Raw genomic sequence first — 22,594 nt, 5'->3', positions numbered from 1 at the left:
ATTATGGAACATTGTAAAGAATTTTATTTTCTTTGTGGATAACTGTGTGGCATTCGAGTCTTGTTGCTGAACACCTCCTCACACAAACCCACCCACACACTCCATAATACACAAAATGAAATGAGATTTTAATCTCTAATATAGGTCCATCTATTACACACAACTTTATCAGCAGAAAGCAGAATTCCTGCAGCGAATGTCTGCCATAATTAATCAGTCACATGCGCACACACACAAAAATCTAACTCTCCCAAGTGATATATAGCTGTGAGGATTCATTCCAGTGCTATACAACAGATGGTATAGAGGGCCCTGTTCCGGCTGAAGCACATAAGTGTGTTTTTGTGTACCTGAGAGAACCTAAGAGCAAGCAAGATCACATTATGTGTGGTTTATTCCTATAGGCTTCACTTTTTACACATAAAACTAAAAAGCTCTCACATTCATCACTTTACCTCACACTGACTCATTTTAAATACCACATACATGCAATTTATATAAGACAGAGCAGATAATATATCAACCTATTTCAAAAGCTAGATTTAAAAAAAACAATGTGAAAAATAATAAACATTAATAAATTCCTAATATTTCCACAGAAAAAAAAACACTTAAATATATAAATTCAAACCGGTCTATAACTTGAACAAAAGCTTTTACTTCACCATAGTGAGAATATTTTATTACACTCTTTAAGCACCTTCTATAATTTAGCACCTTCCCTGCCCTAGTGTAAGGCATCACATAAAACAATGTACTACAAGCTAAATTTCATTAGCACATTCAACACTAGTTCAACACTAGAGTCATCTTTATACATTTCCATCCATATGGACAATCTAAAATGTGACCCAGCAATGTTCCTAAACAGACCCAAAAATTATTTATATATCTATTTTTAAATGAACAATTTTAAGTAAAATAACTGAATGCTCAGTTAAAAAACAAATAAGTTCAATTACTTGAATTAACTAAAAGAATCATAGTTACCCAAAAAGTAATCAACCAAGCTCTTATCATTATCAACCAAGCATTATTTCAACCACATATTTCAATCAGGCTGCAACTGGAATTATGTAAATGCACTATGTGAAGCCAAGTCATTCTTATCACCCAGAGAGAACAGATAGGAACAAATCTAGTCATACTTATTGGAACCTTTGTTTTTTGAATACAATACACTAACTGCCATGACAAAATTACTTGCATCCTTGAAAAAATTAAGTTAACTTGATTCTCACTGTTTATTACCAAACAAACATTCAGAAGCGTACAAAGGAACATCACAGCAAACCAGTGCATCCCTGTTTTAGGATATATGTGGTGTTTTTCAACATATTAATAACATCCAAAGAGTTTACAGCTAATCTGGAGACATCTGGAACAAAGGGATAAACTAAGTAAACATTGGGTGAAGACCAAAGAGGACCCAATTGCTTAAGGATAATCATAAAAAGGCACAACTGACCTTAGCTTGGACCTGCCTAGACAAACCATAGTCCATCAGTGAAAAATGTTCGGTGGACCGCTGAAATAAAAATAGGGCTCTTTGGTGATGCAGACCACTGATTTTTCTTTGAAGGTGAAAACACAAAGCTTATTAGGAACAGAAAACAATACAGCTGGAGGTTCCATGATGTTGTGGGGCTGCTGTGCTGCCTTTGGTACTGGAGACCTTTAGATTATTAAACGAATGTTGAAGTCAGAGGATTACCATGGCATGATGGAGCAAAATATGCTACCACACATCAGAAGACTGAGTCGAAAATCATTGGTCACTGATGATTCAAACCACACATCCAAAAGAGCACATGAATTATTTTAAGAAGAAAAAAAAATCATACTCTATTGAATAAGCCAGAACTGAATGTAGATTTCAATTTCAAAACCACTTTACTAAAGAACTGAAATCTGTGCTGTTTAAAAGAAAGTTTTCTTATAGGGAATTGTGTTAAAAATGGGTATTTTATGTCCTTTTTAAGCTTTAAATATAGATGTTTTGTTTTTTTTGGGGAGGGGGGGGGTATTTGAAGCATGAAAAGAAGAAAATGCTAACTTCACAGACAGAAATTGAGAGGCATTAACAAAAGTGGGAACAAAATTTCAATATTGTACTTTGCTTTTTTTCATACCGAATAATATATATGTCTTTAAAAACAATGCTAATTGGAATTTGAGTAAATAAAAGCATGGTCTCTGTCTTTTGCACTCTGCTGTTTTCGTGCAAAAAGAATTGTCCACGAAACACCATCACAGGGAGATTTTTGGATCGTGTTAATGCACATACAGTCCGCTGCAGTTCTTATAAGTTGTTTACGTACTGTTTACATATTAGACACCTGTCAAATGGACGGACTCCCGGGACACCGAAAATATATGTCAGGACACAAAAATGTATGACTACTGAATTAAAACCTAAAGAATTAGTTATTCCATGCATGAGATCTCTTCCTCACAAAAAAGCTAAACTGTGGTGTCACAAAGCCTGAGGAGCCCACAAGCTTAACAAGCTTTAAATATTTAAATATGTTCCCCGTGGATCTCCGCTATATCCGTGTAGCTTGGGCTCTCAGCTTTAACGACATGTCCATCATGTCTGTATACCAATCAGGGGCGATGCTCAACAAAAGAGCCGGGGAAGCAACCAAGCTTTGGAGCCTAACAGACGCGCACCACGAGAGACGACACAGACAGTTTTATATTTATATGACAATCGCAACAACAACAATCAAAACAGTAAATAAGCTTTCAAAGCGTAGACCCTTTTCACTGCCTGCCCTTTCCCTACTGAGACCATTTAAACACAGGAGAGGGGTGAGGGAGCCAGCCTCAGTCTACAGCCAATCGGTGAAAGCTCCCTCCTCCCAGCATGTCTGGCTAAATATCAGAATAACTCAATGCGAGTCACCTGCTTGGTGAGGGTAAAAAGCCATTTGGAGAGGTGCATGAGATTAGATTAATCAAGGAAGGTAAAATGTTGCCATTAAGCTTAGATAACACATTTTTTTCTGCAGTAAAATGAATTATTCTCCTTAGGGGAGAGGTTGAGGTCTTTGGAATCTTCTTTAAAATCTTCAAATTAAATTTAAAAAGTGCCTAAAATGTTTTCAATATCTTTAAAAATTCTGAAGGATTTCTAGTAACATTACTTCATAAAATAGCCTCTAGTTTATTCACTGCCTCAATATTTGGGTAATTTCAGGCATAAAATGGAAACCAGCATGAAAAAGAATCATGATAAAATCGAGATTGTGACCCTGCAAAAAAAAAGAGAATTGTGATAATATATCTGTGCCATATAGCCCACCCCTGATGCTGATGCACATTTTTGAATGTTTATTAAGATAAACGCTTTAAGTTAATAGGTTTGCTCATGTGAAAGCTTTACATAAAGTAGCTTCAGACATGTGCGTATCTGGCTGCCTGGGATAGTCAATCACTTAATCAGCTGATGGTAGAAGACACTTTTTTACTCCTTTCTTTGTCCTTAGTTTCTGCTTTTTCATTTTCATCTGATCTCAAGACACTGCAGGAAGCAACTGCACGCACATGCAAACCAAGACACACAAGACACAGAAGCTGACACACACACACACACACACCCACACTATCCTAGGTGTGAGGATTTCTCTGGTTGATGTCAGTCTCTCTGTGTTGGTATTTAACCAGCTCTGAGCCTCCATTAAAATTCCACTCACATTGCCTGCTGCCTCATACACATACACCCCCCACCTCTCTCTCTCTCTCTCTCTCTCTCTCTCTCTCTCTACTAAGGTAAGGCATTCATAAGGAACAGTACAGAAGTGCTGATCTAGCTGCTAAAGCCTGATACAGAAAGAGCATTCTCATTCTTTTCAATTAACCTGCCCTTACACACACACACACACACACAGGTGTGTGTGTGTGCGCGCATTAACACAAAACTCCTGCAGTTTTAAGGATACACACATTTTGTTTGCTCTCATAGGACATTCAGTTAGACACACATACACATTCATTTTTTTCCTGCCCTGCAAGGAGGCATTATAAACAGGCCAGTGAGTTTCACAAAACCACACAAAGCTGGATCTCCAGGAGGCGAGAGGTGTGTGTGGTTATGGCTCGGCTTCCAAAGCCTGTACAAAGGGACCAGATGCTGCACACTGCTCAGCCCAATACCTAAACACAGCTAAAGTGCTCAACAGCTGGTGTCTCATTCTGCTATCTCCAAACCAAACAGACCAAGATCCAGCCTATGAAGTCCCAGAAAGTGAGAGAAAGGTACAAGTGAGATTTAGTATATTTCCTTACACATGCAGTCAGCTTTGCCTAATACGCCATATTGTACATTTTCAAACTTTCCCTGCTTTTTTTTGTATATTTCTGCTTATAATCGGCACCCTGTAATACACGTGTCTCTCCAGGTTTTGGATTTTAATTTACTACATCATCTGAATACAGCAGCAGTCATTCACACTGTGTGAACATTTCATAATGAATGGACCAACAGAAATGCTTATAAAAATTACATGGAATCAAATATTTTTATAATGACTTTCATTGAAAATTAAGGAGGTTTATTCATTCCCTTTTGGACAGCGACAATATAGTAGGTAGTACGTGGACCGGTTTTGATGTTTTGCTGTTTTGAAAGCAAGAACTATGACAACAATAAACATCTGAGCAACTCTGACAAAAATTGTGATATTTGGGTCAGAGAATCTCTAAAACTACAGGTCTACTGGATTGTGCCAGGTATGCAGTGATTTTTACCTACCACAATTTGACCAAGGAAGGGCAACTGGTAACCAGTTGACATGGTAAACCCAAAGCTCCATAATGTGCAAGGGAAGCAAAGACCAGCCTGTCAGATCTAATCCCACAGAAGAGATACTGTAGCACATAAATAGTGACCCAGCAAGATGGTCAAGGACGTCATAGGCTCACTGAGTAACTGGTGTTGATCCAGCATCTTACTAAGGATCTAGGCTAGTTTTTCTCCTTAATTGATGACCTGTGTATAAGTATTAAATGCCATCCAATATTTGCTACAAGTACTATTTAAGTTGCAAAATACTTAACTAAATACAACATCATAATCATACCCTATTTGCCAGAGCGCACACACACACACACACAAAAGTGTCTTCAACCCACATACAGATGCAATCCCAAAAAACAGCTTTACAGTGAAATAACAACCTCACATACACACTAAAGTGAAAAAAAGAAATGGGGGGGACGACGACAAAACTGCTGTTCTCTGACACAAACACACATTCTGACTGGTTGTAAGAAAGCAATTTACTCCACCTGTTGCTAAGAAACAGCGTTCTTCTCTCTCTCTCTCTCTCTCTCTGTCCCCCTGTCATGTTGAAATTAGCTTTGCTGGACTAGCTGATCAATACGAGTAGAGAAAGAAATGCAGAATATTGTGTGGTTAAATGTACTTGTCCACAGACTCTCTACTGTCTGTGATGTTAAACCGAGGGCAAAGTAAAAAGGAAATAAGAAATGTATTCATCTCTCCTGTTGTTCGGTTTTTAGGAAAAACAGATTTTCTTTCTGACTTTTGTGCACACTCCATTTTACTTTTATTGCACTGATTTTTTTGCATTCCACCAGCCTGATTTATAAACCCGATTTAAAATTAAATAAGGTATTGTATGGTAAGTGTGAATTATGGGTTTGTTAGAGGAGGTACTTTGAAATGGGTAAACTAATACAGTAATACTAATGTAGTATTCACACTTAATGTGATCATTATGAAACAGTAATTAATCATTTTTATCATGATGAGTATACTGACATGGTGGTGGTTTTAGTGTGTGTTGTGCTGGTACAAGTGTATCAGAAACAGAATTGCTAATGGAGTTTTTAATGCTCTCAGTGTCACTGCTGAATTGAGAATAGTCCTTTTTTTGCCATTAACAGACACTAGAGATTCTTAAACATATTAGACCAGTTTTGAGCATACAAACGGACTGGTGAGGAAACATCGTCAGAACTGCTTCTTAACAAGAACAACATACCAGGACCTTTAGTGGAATGGTACAATTGCCAATTTTAATCATACCCTACACATACAACCCAATAATAATCAAGACTATGTAAAACTGTAAAAATAATAATCCTGATAAATGTATACATCTACCAGGCAAAACACATTCCAAACATATTTCAAATCTTTAGTTCATTTTGTAAATTTCACAGTAAAGTTTTTACAATTAAAAACGACCACTAAATAGGCCTACTGAATAGTGCATATTAATGTTTGATTGAACCAAGTCTATATACATAAAAATGTTAAAAGTCCATAGAAAGATTAGCTAGAGGATGTTGTGGTCCAAAATTCAAGAGAGTGGAGAAAAGCATAAATTAAAGGAGGACAAAGCTGTAGGCCCAGCAGTGTCACAACCTCAATTACCTCTCACTCTTTGAACGAGAAGCTAGCAGTTTTTAGCACCAATAATTGTTGACGTTTTAAAGAGCTCTCAGCATGAGTGAACAGACAGGCAGAGGGAGAAGGAGAAAGAGAGAGAGAGAGCGAGAGTGAGAGCAAGGGAGAGAGATCTGAGAAGAATGAGAGCAATCAATAAGTGGCAGGTGGAGAGTCTTTTCTCGCGGAGATTTCACACTGTGTTACTATACAGCTTGTGAGACACGGAGTAAAGTGTCTACTCTTTCTTGCTTGCTTGACTAGCTTTCATTTCATTCTCTCCTGCTCAAATGGTCTGAGGTTTTTTAATCAGGAATTGCTAGAGCTAGCAGGCTTGCTTATGGTACTGTGAAAGAAGCATATCATATGTATCAACTTTCTCAGAATAGATATGAGTATGAGCGATTATCTTTTACATATATTGCCACTGAAGAACTGCTCATGCCATTAAGTCCTAGAATGGAACATGCATTTGCCAGAGGTCATTTGCAATGTGCGCATTTACAGGGATGAATCTGGAGATACACTGCTCTATCTGGCTGAAGCATGATTTTGAAACACACTATCCTTGTTTCTTGAAATTTGAGGACTGGGTTGTCCCTGAAAAATCTTGCACTGCCACAATATTCAGTCATTTTTATTAAGTTTTATTATTTATTTTTAAGCATTGTAACATTTTTCAGAGAATAGTTTTGGAATGCTCTTTTTGGGCTGTGTGTCCTTGGCATTTCATGTAACCACAAGATCATGTTCAATGCAAAATTTTGTAATTAAATGTAATGTTAAGAATATATTCAAATGATAGTTTATTGCAGATTTATTCCTCCCAGGACAAGGACTTCAAGTTACTGTGTGTGGGAAATAGTGTTTTTTATTTTATTTTTTGCAATAATTACTACAATGTAATTATAATCATACACAGGATAAGATGTAAAATATCCTATGCCATTTGAGCTTCACATAGGGCGAACCACACTCTCTTCGTACCTGCAGCCACAAAATTGTTCCTTCGCCTTAGTGTTGCTAAGGTTGCCCTGTGGCTGTTTATGATGCGGTCAGCAACCAGCTACCCCTTAACAACTACGGTTACTCATTGAGCCCAGTACATGAGTATCCAAACAACCCACTGCATCACTAGCTCTTCACAGGGGTCATCAGGTAGGCACCTCACCTCATCTGTGTTTCACTTAATTAAGCCAACGACACCTCCAGAAGGCTCAATAGTGAAGCCTGGCGTCCCAGACCCAACCCACTTCAAGCCAGCTATACAGTCCTACCTTACCCTTTACCATAAACAACTGTAAATCTACACTGGCCTCTCTGGTGACTAAGGCTGTACCTAGCCCCATTGTCACCGTTAATGCATGCTCATTTCCCCAAGTATTCTGTCATTCATACTAGCACTTCATACCAGTGACAGTGTCCAATATTCGTGTTTAAAACCACTGTCCACCTGTCTTCATACTTTTCTTGGGGCTTTGGCTTGTGTGATGTCAGGTCAGCCCAAGAACCAATCAGAGTTAGCAATACATTTATGTCACTCGCCTCAACAAATACATTGCTTCCAGAGCATAGGTCTCCTCAGTGATGAACCTACTGCAGTTGGACTGTGCTATTACTACAGAAGGGGTTTTACAATATGTGTTGCAGCCCACTAACCTTACAGGAGGCTTTCAAGCTTCTAGAAATGGGTCTTCTGCTGCCTGATACCGATACGTTTCTTTCGGCCAGTCAGTGTTTGGTGTACTGGGGTAGCAAAAAATAGGGGTCCACAGCACAATGTCACAGGAATACAGCGTGCGTTTATTCTCCGTAACCAATGTGTCACCAGCTGCATTCAACTCTCGTCCACTGCTAGAATGTCCAAACCCAGGCTAGCGCCATGGTTTTCCCCTTAATGCACTACTTGATTCAGTTGTTCATATTGCCATGGTGATACCACTGTCAATCACCCTGTCTACCCACCCACTCATCTCAGAGAAGGCAAGGGGACAGTGATTTCTTAAACTTTTAATAACTGTGAAACTTCTTTACTCTATACACTGACCAGCCATAACATTAACAGGACTCCTCTTTCTTACACTCACTGTCCATGTTATAAGCTCCACTGACCACTGGTGCAGTTGTATTTCTACATATATATATATATGACTATACACAGACTTTATTAGACCCCATTTATCCTGTTCTAAAATGGTCAGGCCAGTATTATTTGGGTCCTGGATCATTTCAGGAGCTGCACTGACTTGGTGGTCAGTGTCACTGGTCAGGTGGTGGTATTAAAATGTGTGTTGCAAAGGTATAAGTGGTTCAGACAGGGCAGGGATGCTGAAGTCCTTCCTTGTTGGACAACCTTGTAGATATAAAATTAGAGAAAGTAGCTCATCTCTTGCTGCACAGTTTTTTGCTGGTTGACTATTCTCAGTCCAGTAATGACAGTGAGATGTTTATATAACTCCAGATGCACTGTAAAGTCATCTTAACATTATGGCTGATTAGTGTAAGTACAGATGAAAAATAACATAATTAAAGTTGAGTTTAACACAGATTTTTTTTTCATATTTAAGAATGAGCAGACAGTGGCTTTAAAGCAGGTAGAATGCATGTAGTTTACATGCCGCTTGTTAAAAAATGCCCAAGTTGATTCTAGTTAGGGTAGTGCTTTCATAGTCCTTGATCTTAGTTGTAAAAAGACCATACATTAGGCTACTAATAAGCAAGTCCAGGGAGGAAAAAGCACTGGAAAGCAAATTAATAGCAGTTTAGACAACAAAAATGAATTCCTGTATAACTTTAATGCTGTAACACATTCGGGGGTGGTCAAATAATATCAGTGACTAACTAGCGAACTGCACCTACATGTAACTACTTTCAATGCTACAACTACTATCCAAGTACAAATTAAAATACTATGTTGACTTTACACCTATAACAAGGTACTGGTGTAAATACAGCACTAGTGAATTTGCTCACCAATTCAGTTGTATGTTGATCCCAAAGCCATGAGTAGATGAGGAAAAAACTGTTAAAAATTTACTATTAGTACATATAAATTAATTCTTACACCGAAAAGTTTATTAAGAACTTTAAAAACAGGTCAAGTCCCTATGTGACCAAAGTTGATTGTCTTCTTTCTCATTCAGTTTCTACTCTCCTTCTCTCTAATCCTGACTTTCCATGTCTGTCTCTTACCTGTCGCTCACTCAGCGCTGTGATCTTGGCCTGGAGGTCATGCAGCTGCAGTTTCAACTCTGCATTCTACACAAAGACACATACACAAGGCATTGCTAACATTCCCTTGGAGCCTGTATGTTTCTGTAATTGCACATAATTACTAATTTAGCTTGTTGATATGTTTCCTACCTGTGGATCTTGCTTCATCTGAGCAACCAGCTTCTACAGAGAAAAAGAGAGTTACATGTAAGTTTGTGTGTGTGTGTGTGTGTGTGTGTGTGTGAGAGAGAGAGAGAGAGAGAGAGAGAGAGAGAGAGTGTGTAGAAAGATCACTTAGTCTCTTCTCAACAGACACTCTGTCCAAAAATTAGTCTCTAATACTTTCAGTGCATTAAATTGTCTTCACCTGCACAATTCTGCCAGTTGCATTCCGATTGGCTAATCTGTACATCACTGTATACACACTTCCATGTATTGTTTTGTACTGGCTCTGGTACTGATCCAATGTAAAAAAAACTGCCAAATCATGCCAAAATAGTAGACTTGTAATTGGTCATTTTGCATGTCAGTCAATCTCTATTTCCTGCAGTAGTAGATGGTTCTTGGCCACATTATTTGCAAAAGGTACCAGACTCAAGACTGAGCTCTTAACTCAGTGTGTCCCAATTTTTTTCTGCAGTGCCCCCCTTTTGTAAGAACTTTTTTGTAAGAATTTTCACGCCCTGCTCATCCTCCCCCACCCCCACTCCGAAAAACAGTGCTAACCATGCTCAAACATGCCTCATTCATTTGCCTTGCTGCACCCCCTTGCAAAAGTTCTACACTCCACCTAGTGAGCTCACCCCCCATTTTGGTAACCACTGACTTAAAACTCATAAAATAAGAATGTCATGAAAAGTTCAGTCTTGTTCATAATTTACTTCTAATTTGTAAACTGTCATATATTTTTTATTCATTACACATAAAGTGACATATTTCAGGTTTACAGATGGCTTACAGCTTATGAAACCCAGAAATCCAGAATCTCATATTATTACAAGAGTTTGGGTAAACTTCTATTCAAACAGAATAAATACCATAAATCTCTCAGTCTAGTTCAACACACTCACACACAGTTGTCCAGACTGTCACTGCTATAAAGGCAGGCTGTTTTCTGAATGCAGTGTCAAATCATATAAGTGGAAAGCTGATTGAAAGGGGAAAACGTGGTGGGAAACGTTGCACGAGCATCAGGGATGACTGCAGCCTTGAAAGGATTGTCAAGAAAAGTTGATTCAAAAACTTGAGAGAGCTTCACAAGTGGACTGAGACTTGTGTCAGTGACTCAAGAGCCACCACACATCAATGTCTCCAGAAAAGGGGCTACATCTGCTACATTCCTAACATTAAGCCACTTCTGAAACAGAGGACTGGACTGTTGCTTAGAGGTTCAAAATCTCAGATGAAAGTAAATGTTGCATTTCTTTTAGAAATCAAGTCCTAGAGTCTGGAGAAAGAGTGGCAAGGTGACTTAGAATCCAAGGTGTCTGAAGTCCAGTGTGAAGTTTCCACAGGGTGTGATGGTTTGTGGTGCTATGTCATCTGCTGGTGTTGGTCCACTGCGTTTTATAAAATCCAGAGTTAATACAGCTCTTGACCAGGAGATCTTAGAGCACTTCTTGTCCCCCTCTGCTGACAAGCTTTATGGAGAGGCAGATTTCATTTTCCAACAGAACTTTATATCTGCCCATAGTGCCTCTGTGGAAGCAAAAGTGCTGCTGACTATATTACTGTGCTTGATTGGCCCACCAACTCTGTGGACCTAAACCACATAGTGAACTGAGCCAATAAAACACCTGGCCCAACAATACAAATGAGCTGAAGGCCACAATCAAAGCAACCTGGTCTTCAGCATCACTTCAGCTAAGTTGATTACCTCTATGCTGTGCCACAATGATGCTGTAATTAAACCAAGCACTAGTGTTTAAATTAATCTACTTGTCAGAAGTAGGACATTTCTATTTTGTACAACCTTTTCTGTTTGATCTAATGAATAATAATAATATAAACAATCTAATAAATAATAATAATTTTGTATTAAATTATAAAGAAAACCCACTTTCACAGTATTCTAATATTTTGTGATGCACCTGTATTTGGACGTCCAAAAAAGCAAAAATAATGCACTAGTGGCTGTTCATACAATGACCTCTAGAGGCTGACTGCGGTACAGCAGCCAGCTGTAAACCAGACTTACAGGGGGATCAGAGTTAAAAATATAAAGGCATATATTTTGGGGTAGTTCCCCCTGTCTACCACATTTTAGGCAGCAGTTTATGATGCAATGTTTTTATAATAACTTGTATTTTATTAAAATTTACTACAAACTCATATTAAATTCTAAAATGTGAAATCGGCATCATAATGTTTTTTTTATTACTTGTATATATTTTTAATTAGGACCTAAAGATCACTATATAATTTCATGTATGAGCTGAAATTGTGTGTAAAAATTACTTGATGGATCTGTATCTCCACTTTAAGAGCCTCCTGAAGACTCTGTAGCTCCATCATCAAGCCCTTCTGCCCAAATCCCACGCCTCCCTCAGCCTGAGAAGCAGAGAGGGAGAGGGGGGGAGAGAGAGAGAGAGAGAGAGAGAGAGAGAGAGAGAGAGAGAGAGAATTATTGATTCTTCAGACTAACAAAGGTTAATAAACACTCTTCACTGGGAATTCTTTGTAATGCTGATGGATGTAAACAATGCTTATTTGGCTATGACTTCAGTAGAGGATGAAGATACTTCTGTGTACTGATTCACTCAAAACTGCTCACATCAAATCCTGCCTGCACCAGTGATCCAACTCAACAGCTCTTCGTCTCTGTAACGTGTGTGCACACACATATGCACACAGATATAAATGCAAGCACAAAATTTCACTATCTCAGTCCTTTTTCAGATGTCAAAGAGGAAAAACTATATATGTTAAATGAAATACTTGGAGAGTTGTAGCACATATGACTAGGCTGCAATCGTCTCGTTTAAAGATTTGGACACTTTTGTTAAACATTTTGTTTTAATTTGCCTTCATAAAAAGATTAAAATGTGCTAATATCATACGTTAAACATTAATACAGCAGCAAACAACAAATTTTAATGTAAAGGTAGAGAGGAGTGAAGGTGTCCTGGGCAGAAAATGAGATCTCACAACTTATGTGTTGTTCTCAGCCCCTTGTTTTCATAGCTGTTCCTGCTGTGAGTGCATGTTAGTCCCACTCTGTGGAAATGATGGCTCTCCCCAAACTTTGTTTTGCCCTCACCAGTGGCCACCCACAAAGCTTTGTGTATGTAAGATGGAAGTACGCAGAAGCAAACATCCAGGAGAAAAAGTGACGATCCAAATAGAACTAGATCTCTGCAGAAGTATAAACCACTTAATTCAGAAATGAGAGAAAATAATTTTGGTGAGTGTGTGTAGTGGGAGAGTTGAGTATGTATGGAGTCCCAAAAGAGTCAAAAATATACCTACACCTTAACTCCCTCATGTCACTGAACATCTACCTTTTCGTCTATAGAACATGTTCATAACGTGTAAGGAATCGACATAAACACGCATGATTTAACTACTGACCTAACGTGTTGCCTCCATGTCCTGTGCTCCTCACTTTATTTTTTCTTTTAAAAAGCACCATGGAAGCAGTAACTATAAACGCTTATGTGAAATGTTAATATTCAAACAACGCTGCAGTACTTTTGTACAGTCAAGTTATCATTAAACAGCAATTTCACCAGTGTTAAATCAGCACTATTTATGTTAACAAAAAGAGTGTTAAAAAATGTTACATTTTAACTCTTAATTTAATTTAAAACTGACTATAACGATTTAACACTGGTGAATTCACTGTGAAAGTTAATACATTTCTTTCCTTCAGCTGTGAAGTTCACACACACACTCATTAACCACAATTTACTATAAACAACAATGCAGTGTTTTTATTAACTGTAAACTAATATAACATTTTTTAAACCTAAAGCAGGTTTGTAAGCAAAGTAACTTTTTTTATTGTCATGTTTGTATAATAGTTTATACCAATAAATAACGTTTCAATTCATAAATGCAGTGTTATTTTTTGTGTATATAACATTTTTCCCTAAAATAAATTAGTTGGCAAATTACCTTTTGAAAAGCTTCTGTGTAAAAGTATTATTTAAATTAAGCTGTGACTTCATGACTCATTTTGTTGAATGAATGTATTTACTCTATAGAACTGCTCTGAACACAGGGCCTGGGATGTTATCAGCTACTTAAAGTGGGGATCAGGTGTAAAAAGACCACTAAGCCTTTACAATGGGAAGGTGTTACTGGAACATAATACTAAATAGCAAATATTGCATAAAGAAATAGTTTGTCCATAAGCCATTATAATTTAAATGAGAATTCACATAGAGAATGTTCCTTTTTTTATAAACACTTCAGAATTTTAGTGTAATGAATGATGTGTACACACTTAAAAATGATGGTTTTATAGGAGTTCTTTATTACAGGAAACGGTGCAATATAGAATCCTGAACACTTGAAGAATCTTTTGCATGGTTAAAGGGTTCTTTGCATCATGAAGGGGTTCTTCAGATTGATGCAGAATGTGCTACAGGTGGTGTCCACTCATTGTCCACTCTGTGAGACACTCCTACATCTTTCGTACACCTTGTAGATGTAGGGTCAGAGACAGTAGCTCATCTGTCAGTGTGTGTCGGTCGTCCTCTAGTCCTTCATCAGTGACACAGGATGCTGTCGGCTGGATGTTTTTGGTCGGTGGACTGTTCTCAGTCCAGACACTGAGGGGTTTAAAAACTCCAGCAGCACTGCTGTGTCTGATCCACTCTACACCAGCACAACACACACTAACACACCACCACCACGTCAGTGTCACTGCAGCGCTGAGAATGATCCACCACCCAGATCATACCTGTTCAGTGGGGGTCCTGAGCGCTGAGGAACAGGGGGGAAGGGGGCTAACAAAGTATGCAGAGCAACAGATGTACAGTTTGTAATTGTAGTTGAAGCTGAGAGAATGGACAGTGAGTGTGGAGAGAGGTGGTCATAATGTTATGGCTGACCAGTGTATGTGTATGTGTGATTGTGGGGTGGGGTCGTGTGTGTCTGTGGGGTGGGGCGGTGTGTGTTTGTGTGTGTGTGTGTGTGTGTGTGTGTGTGTGTGAGAGTGACAGTGAGAAAGAAGAGGGGCCGTGTGTGTGTTCTGTGTCTGTGAGACTCAGTGGAGGTTAGATTGTGACTGTGACATCATCGATGGCAGTTAAGATTTGAATCAGTACTTTCTGGCCATTCATTTCAAAGGGAGTTCTTTATTTTTAAACACAAATTTATTAAAAATGACAAATCCAATCAACTCCAGTAATACATAGCACACCTCTCAGAGCCATGGGTTTCGAAAAGCAGTTTGAATGGAGTCTGTACATTAAGTGCTTTGGGCTGTATTAATTGCAGAACCTGGAGAATAATAACAACTAGATTTGCATTTCCTGAAGGAAATACATAGTGCTTGAAAAGAGCTGGAAATGTGCATGATCAGACACAGCAGTGCACCTGGAGTTTTTAAACCTCTCAGTGTCACTGCTGGACTGAGAATAGTCCACTCACTGTCCACTCTGAGACACTCCTGCCTTGTTGGTCCTCCATGTAGATGTGAAGTTAGAGACAGTATATGGAGAGAGATTCGTCTCAGAATACTTTACAAATGCATAAATGTTAATCCAAAAATTCACAAATATGTTTCACTATTCACAAACGAATACACCCCAATCTGTGAATCACAGTCTGCAATTTGCACAAATACAGTTACTCAGTACATTGTATAGATTTGTAAACTCGAAGTCTCTAATTTAAATGTATTTATAAACTGTTGAATCTGCGTTTGTGGATCAAGTCACTCACGTGTTTTCCGTGACATGCATTTGTTCATTTCCTCTCGCGGGTTTTGGGATTTGGAGACTTTCCTTTCACATTTTACCCGCTCCAAATACAAATGCAGCCTGATCCACAAATGTGGCAACGCTAGTCTGCAGCGAAATTAGGGAAGTTCCGCTGGACTTCGTCGTTAAATTTATGGCACCTTCAAAAGTGTTCCACAGTGATTCCCGCTCCTAACTGTCTGTGATATGAAGCTGAATTCAGTGACTTCGATTGCTTTTTGTTCGAACGTCCACATTAAATGTTGCACTAATTCGTCTCTATGTAAGTTGGCCGCACACGTCCGCACGCGAGAGGAAATGAACAAATACACGTCACGGAAAACATGTGAGTGACTTGTTCCACAAATAGAGATTCAACAATTTACAAATAAATTTTAAATTTGAGACTTCGACTTTACAAATATATGCAATGTAAATAAATTTTTTTTTTTTTATTTTCACATAAAATTGTGATATATCTATCCATTATCCGTAATCGCTTATCCAATTCAGCGTCACGGTGGGTCCAGAGCCTACCTGGAATCATTGGGCGCAAGGCAGGAATACACCCTGGAAGGGGGGCCAGTCCTTCACAGGGCAACACACACACACATTCACTCACACCTACGGTCACTTTTGAGTCGCCAATCAACCTACCAACGTGTGTTTTTGGACTGTGGGAGGATACCGGAGCACCTGGAAAAAACGCGGACACTGGGAGAACACACAGTCACCCTGAGCGGGAATCGAACCCACAACCTCCAGGCACCTCCAGAGCTGTGTGACTCCGACACTAACCTGCTGCACAGATTGAGATGTATTTATTTGTGAACTGTGAATATATATATGTATAATATAATGTAAAATAAATATATATATGTAACTTGTGTTTAATTTGTGAATTAACATTTATGCATTTGTAAAGTATTTTGAGACTAATCTCTCTGCATACAGTAGTTCATCTCTCACTGTACAGTGTGTGTTGGTCGTCCTCTAGTCCTTCATCAGTGGACACAGGATCCTGTCGGCTGGATGTTTTTGGTTGGTGGACAGCAGTGACACAGAGGTTTAAAAAATGCAGCCGCACTGCTGTGTCTGATCCACTCGTACCAGCACAACACACGCTAACACACCACCACCACCACGTCAGTGTCACTACAACACTGAGAATGATCCCCCACTCAAATCATACCGGCTCTGTGGGGGTCCTGACCATTGAACAACAAGTGGAAAGGGGGCTAACAAAGTAGGCAGAGAAACAGATGGGCTACAGTTTGTAATTGCAGAACTACAACTTTCTTCTGTCTGGTCAGTGAAGCTGAGAGAATGGACAGAGAGATGGTCATAATTTTATGGCTGACCAGTGTGTGTGTGTGTGTGTGTGTGTGTGTGCGTGTGTGCGTGTATGCTCATTTAAATGATTTCTTATGTCCAATTGAAAACTTATAAAAAAAAAAAAAAAATAAAATAAAATCTGAATTCTTGGACAAATAAAATTCCAAATCCTTGGAAAAATGTGTTTTTTAAAATAATCTTCTCACAGTGCATTGCACTTTGAAGCTACTATTAATACAATAAAGTCACATAAAAAAGAAGTAAAAATCCCTTGGGTCTATCAAGTCAAAACTGCACTAATTTAGCAAATTGTGAGACTCACCTCTAAAGTTCCAAAAACCCAAGAAAAATTGCATCTTTTTGTAAATAAAGCTTGGAGAAGAATTCCAGAAATAACAACAACAAAATGTTTTTCATACTATAGTCTAAGATAGAGGTTCCCAACCACTGGGCCACAAGTGATGCCCAGGTTGATGGGTACCAGGCTGCAACAATTGCCAGGACCCCATGGGAACTCGACTTTAAAAGTACTAACAATTTAATATTATATTTTCATAAAATCCAGAAATTTGAAATGGCAATTAAAAGACTCAAAGTATTTATATATGATATTTACATATCCATCTACTTTGTCCAATCTATGCATAGCAATGTGTATATGTATTCATTCATTCATTATCTGTAACCCTTATCCAGTTCAGGGTCGCAGAGGTCCAGGGTCCAGAGCCTACCTGGAATCATTGGGCGCAAGGCGGGAATACACCCTGGAGGGGGCGCCAGTCCTTCACAGGGCAACACAAACACATTCACTCACACACACACACCTACGGACACTTTTGAGTCGCCAATTCACCTACCAACGTGTGTTTTTGGAAACCGGAGCACCTGGAGGAAACCCACGCAGACACGGGGAGAACACACCAAACTCCTCACAGACAGTCACCCGGAGTGGGAATCGAAATGTGTATATGTCAATGCATAAAAAACCTATTTTCATAATATCACTGGAACAAGTGAACAAACTACTTAAAATGAGAATTAAAGGTTTTATTCACAGTCCAATCTGTCCCAACTTTCCAGATTAAAAAGAAGATGGAATCCTAAATATTTCATAACTCTCCTAAAGATGCTGTTGTCTTTTCCATCCACATATTTGTATTAGTTTGGTAATTTAATGCTGACGGCCATGGTGGGGGAAAAGCATACACTGTGGGGGAACACCGTTGTTTGGTGATCTCCAATTCGGGAGAAATTACAGAAAGTGCTACAAAACAAAAGAACTTGAGTTACAAATGAGTTTCTGTGGTAATTCAAACTAAGTGAGAAAAACTTACAGACACTTTAAATTTCCTCTCAAACACACTGTTGGAATTTAAACAACCAGAAAGAAATGCTCTTAGCCACAAAGGTTGACGTTCCCTTTAAATTACCACAGAAACTCATTTGTTGTTTAGTTTTTTAGTTTTGTAGCACTTTTGGTAATTTCTCCCGAATTTGGATCTGGAACAGCAAAAATAAGTCAATATTACCACCTATGGAGCAGTCAAAAGCAATATCCTCTTTTTCAGTTTATGTTTTCGACATTTTGGGTTCTCTCCCTTGTCTAAAAACACTCCAGATGCAAGCAGAGATAGAGAGAAAGCCTAGCATACTGGACTGAGCTAGTCTTTTCACACATTTACAGGCACTGGGGTTTCATAAACACATCAGCCTGATTTCCAGCATGCAAAGAGACAAGAGAACTTGCAAATGGTGAGGAAACTTCTGAATTTAAAAAAAGTGTTTTTTGATTGCAATCATAAACTACGTTTTTAAGCTATGAATACTTACAGACAAATTAAACTTCAGCCATGTACAAACAAAAGTAATTTTTACCCTTAAACATATCATTACACTTCAAAAGACCCTGAGTTTCTGAACATAAACCAGAGAACAGGGTTTGCCCACAACTGTAGATGTCTCCTTTAAGTGTTAACAAGAAGATATAAATATAATGGACAAATGTTAAATGCTTGCAATCTTTCTAAAGTACAAATTATACAAATTTCAGAAAAGTAGACAGAAGTTTGTTCCATACCTTCACAGCGTCTGCTGTCTTGAACACCATCCAAATGGCAGTGTGGGGGGAAAGGTGTCTGGAACTGAAAGAAAACAGGTCAGGTCAGACAAATAGTCACACCCATAACTAAATTCAAAACTTTACAATGACCCATTGGGTTCATGTAACGTTTATTAGTACACACTGAAACTTTTATAGTTAAATAAGGGAAGAATAGAGTTATAAGAGTTACCCTCACCCCCACACAAATTTGGCATAACAAAAATATACAGTTTTACATTCATTTTTTCTAATTCTTAATGGTTAACTTATGTTTATTTTGTTATTTTTGAAAATAAAAAAAAACTGATTCATTACCCATAATTATATTTTTCATTTTTGCATCCCATGCAATTAAAGGAATACTATGTAAAAATGAGCTTTTTTGGCTTCTGCGCTCCCCCTACCGGTTGTCTATTGTAATTCATGTTCATAGTAATGTCTGTCACACAGACACTTCTCTCTCATTGGTCTGGGTAACTGTAGGGCTGAACACAAATGTCCATGTGAGACTGACGACTTTCCCAAGGTAATTCATCTGCAAATTTGCTTTGCATTTTGGCTTGCAAAGTAGGCCAGTTGTTTGCCTCTCTTTTAAGCCCATCCACAATATCTCCATATTGGTCAATGGCAGATATTGTTTGCTTATAATGCTTTGAGTAACAGAGCATTTCAAGAAACCAAGGTTAGATTGTAACTGCCTTTCAAGTGTACTAGTTTAGTACAAAATGTATTAGTTCCACTATGGAACTAATATGACAGCTAATTTTAATTGTTTACTATTAATGAACTTAGTACAAAACACTTTCTTTTGTTTTATTTATACCCGGACTGCCACACTCAGATGGGCTGCTTGCAAAGATGCTCAGCGCAATCACAACTACAGTCTCTGACCAATCACAAACCAGCATTGTATTCATAGCTGCAGCCACAATTACGTAAGACGGTACACAGTCTCACTACACAATCATTTCATTTCCACAAGATGAAAACATTTTAAAGAAGAATGGGTTTTTGACATTTTCACTGTAAATAAACAAAAAACAAAACCCTCTTGTTTGTAAAAATGTTTCAACCATTTTTTTTTATGATGTAGTGTCAAATTCTAAACACTGAACTTGTAGACTTCACACCAAAACATAATCTATACTTACCCTAATAATTATCTAATATCTAGAATAGCCTATTAACTATAATAACTATTATCCTGTCAACATTAAAACATCAGACAACACAGACAAACACAGGCTGTCAATTATAATCTTATTATTTGAATATTTATTATTTTAATGTTTCTGGCCTTCAAAGAATGGGCAAGATGCTAATTCCTGACACTAATTCCAGACACATTTTCAATGTTGTTTGGCACTCTGTTAGAATAAACTGCTTATTTGTCTTTAATGAAAATGTAGGTGTGCAAAGCTATAGACATAACACTGAACATGTTTTTATTCTCCCACTTTTATTCTGTTACTTACTCTGAGCTGCTATGGTAACATTTTTGTGTGTACAGGATGAGAACATCTGGACTGTGCTCATGCATAGAGTTTTATAGCACAAACAACAGACTTGTCAAATATGACTCAGTTTTCAACTAACAATTTGGTTAAATTCAAATATACAGTGGAAACTCACAAGGCCTTACATGATACAAATACTGCAGTAACGGTGTAGTGTTTTATTTTTCATTAGCTCTGTCCACCAAGTTTGTATTATTATAAAATGGTAAGAATTCTTAGGCACCTTGTGATTTGATACAATTTTGATTCAGGGTGCCACAATGTGTAAAACTGATGTATCCTTTTTTTTTATACATCATAGGCATCTTATACAGGTGTTTTATCTTGACCTGGTTAAATGAAATTCATAATAACACAGAGCAGCACAACCCTTTCTAAAAACTACACCTTTTGAAATGTATGTCTGCAAACACAGGCATTCATGGTTGTTTATTCTCTACGTTATACACAAAGGCCTCTGCTGAAGAAAATCCAGAGTGCAACACATCCGGGAGCTTAAATAGAAAAACCAATAACAGAAAACCTAGATCTGTGACAAAAACACAGAAATACACTATATGTACCATGTTAATTCATTCATTCATTTTCTGTAACTGCCTGTCCAACTGAGTTTTCTATTGTTATATCACATGGGGTCTGAGAGTAATCTAGTCTATAGAAATGGTGTTGAGTTATTTGTGAAACAAACAGTTTATAATATTTCCAGATAGAACTGCAAAACTTCTCAAATTTGAATATATTTTCAACACAAACATCATCTTAAATTGTACCCGAAAGCTGCTTTCTGCATTATCCTCATATATATTTTTTATTATTATTAACTATGAGCATACTGTGTTCATGTCTACTTGTTCTGATTGTTTCTTCTGACCCCACAGTCTTTGTTAAATAAGAAATAAAAAAGGCCCAAAATGTTCACAAAATCATGATGCTTCAAAGCATTCTAGTTTCCACGAGAGTTTCTGCAGATAATGAGAAATGTTTGGAATCTAAATACTGTCCAGTAGTATCAGTCAAACAACATATGTCAACTGAGCCTTCATCTGAATACAAGCATAGTTAACTTTTTCTACTGAACCACTGCATTGTACAAAGATGACCTAAAACTGGCGTAGACGGTTGTGACTTAAACCATCGCTACTCGGTTAAAAAGAAATTTCATAGGTATCAGAGGTCATATTTGCTGAAGCTGTAACTCAAAACAGCAGTAACTCAAAATACATATCACTTGCTCTACAGAAGCACTGGTAAGGAGTTTTCATCCTCTATAAACATAAAGAGAAAAGTTGGCACAGCAGGCATTCTAACCATGATTGTTTGTGCTTCTGGCTGAGCAAGAAAAAGGAGGAAAAAAAGAGCTTAGTGCAGCATAATTCCAGGCTTCTAAGAAGCTATGAGGCCACTCCGCATTTCAACCTTCTTTCAGCATTGGGATGTGGTATAAATTTCAGTACAGATTGTAGCTTATTTTGCTATGTATATGATTTCCATCCAATAAACTTTTTGTAAAATTCAGCAAATGTTTTTCACCATCTCAATGTTGTTTCCCACCCCCACACTGGACATCGTACAGTATCAAAAGTGTGTATTTTGGCTTTGGGATTGTGCATCTGTACAGTCCCATGCCTGTGTACGTATGTGTTACTGAACGACAGTTACTGATACTGAATTAATTAGGTATTCGTTCACATTTCCAAGCAGTTAATAGTTAAACCAAAAACTACACTAATACACTAATTATACTGTAAACTAACAAAACGCAAAGATGACAGTGGACATTGGAGTTGCTGTTTTGTCTGACATGTTCCCTTCAGCAGTTCTTTAACATAAAAAAATAAAATAAAATACTTGACAGTTGTCATAGCAGACTCTGCTCTTCAAATTAAATTTTGAGCATTTAAACTATCCGTCAGTGACAGGCGCACTGTGTTACTCACTATGTCTTTCTGAAGTGAACAGGAGACAAATATAAAACAAGCTCATATAAACAGCCTTTTACACAGAAAAAAACAACATTTATTCTGCCTCAGTCAACACAGGCTGTATCACTGTGTATGGACCTCAGATCAGTGTCTGTTAAAGGAAAATAAACAGGAATGTT

The 22,594-nt window shown here is 37.9% G+C and overlaps 1 protein-coding gene across 3 annotated transcripts in view; it reads right to left on the bottom strand.

The window, feature by feature from the left end:
- The window catches only part of LOC136676801 (PHD finger protein 21A-like), a 56,957-nt gene that overhangs the window by 26,340 nt on the left and 8,023 nt on the right, over window positions 1-22,594 (bottom strand). For all 3 annotated transcript variants that reach the window (XM_066654028.1, XM_066654029.1, XM_066654030.1), the window contains 4 exons: window positions 18,953-19,016; window positions 12,089-12,181; window positions 9,782-9,814; window positions 9,611-9,676 (listed from right to left, as the gene is read on the bottom strand). In XM_066654028.1, coding sequence (XP_066510125.1) covers window positions 9,611-9,676; window positions 9,782-9,814; window positions 12,089-12,181; window positions 18,953-18,982 — 222 coding nt within the window. In that variant the 5' untranslated portion in view covers window positions 18,983-19,016. The remainder of the gene's footprint in view (window positions 1-9,610; window positions 9,677-9,781; window positions 9,815-12,088; window positions 12,182-18,952; window positions 19,017-22,594) is intronic.

The sequence above is a fragment of the Hoplias malabaricus genome, chromosome X2 (genome assembly GCF_029633855.1).
Source record: "Hoplias malabaricus isolate fHopMal1 chromosome X2, fHopMal1.hap1, whole genome shotgun sequence".
Classification (NCBI taxonomy): Eukaryota; Metazoa; Chordata; class Actinopteri; order Characiformes; family Erythrinidae; genus Hoplias; species Hoplias malabaricus.
Note: the sequence above shows the minus strand (reverse complement) of the source record. Positions and strands in the feature narration are given on the sequence as shown.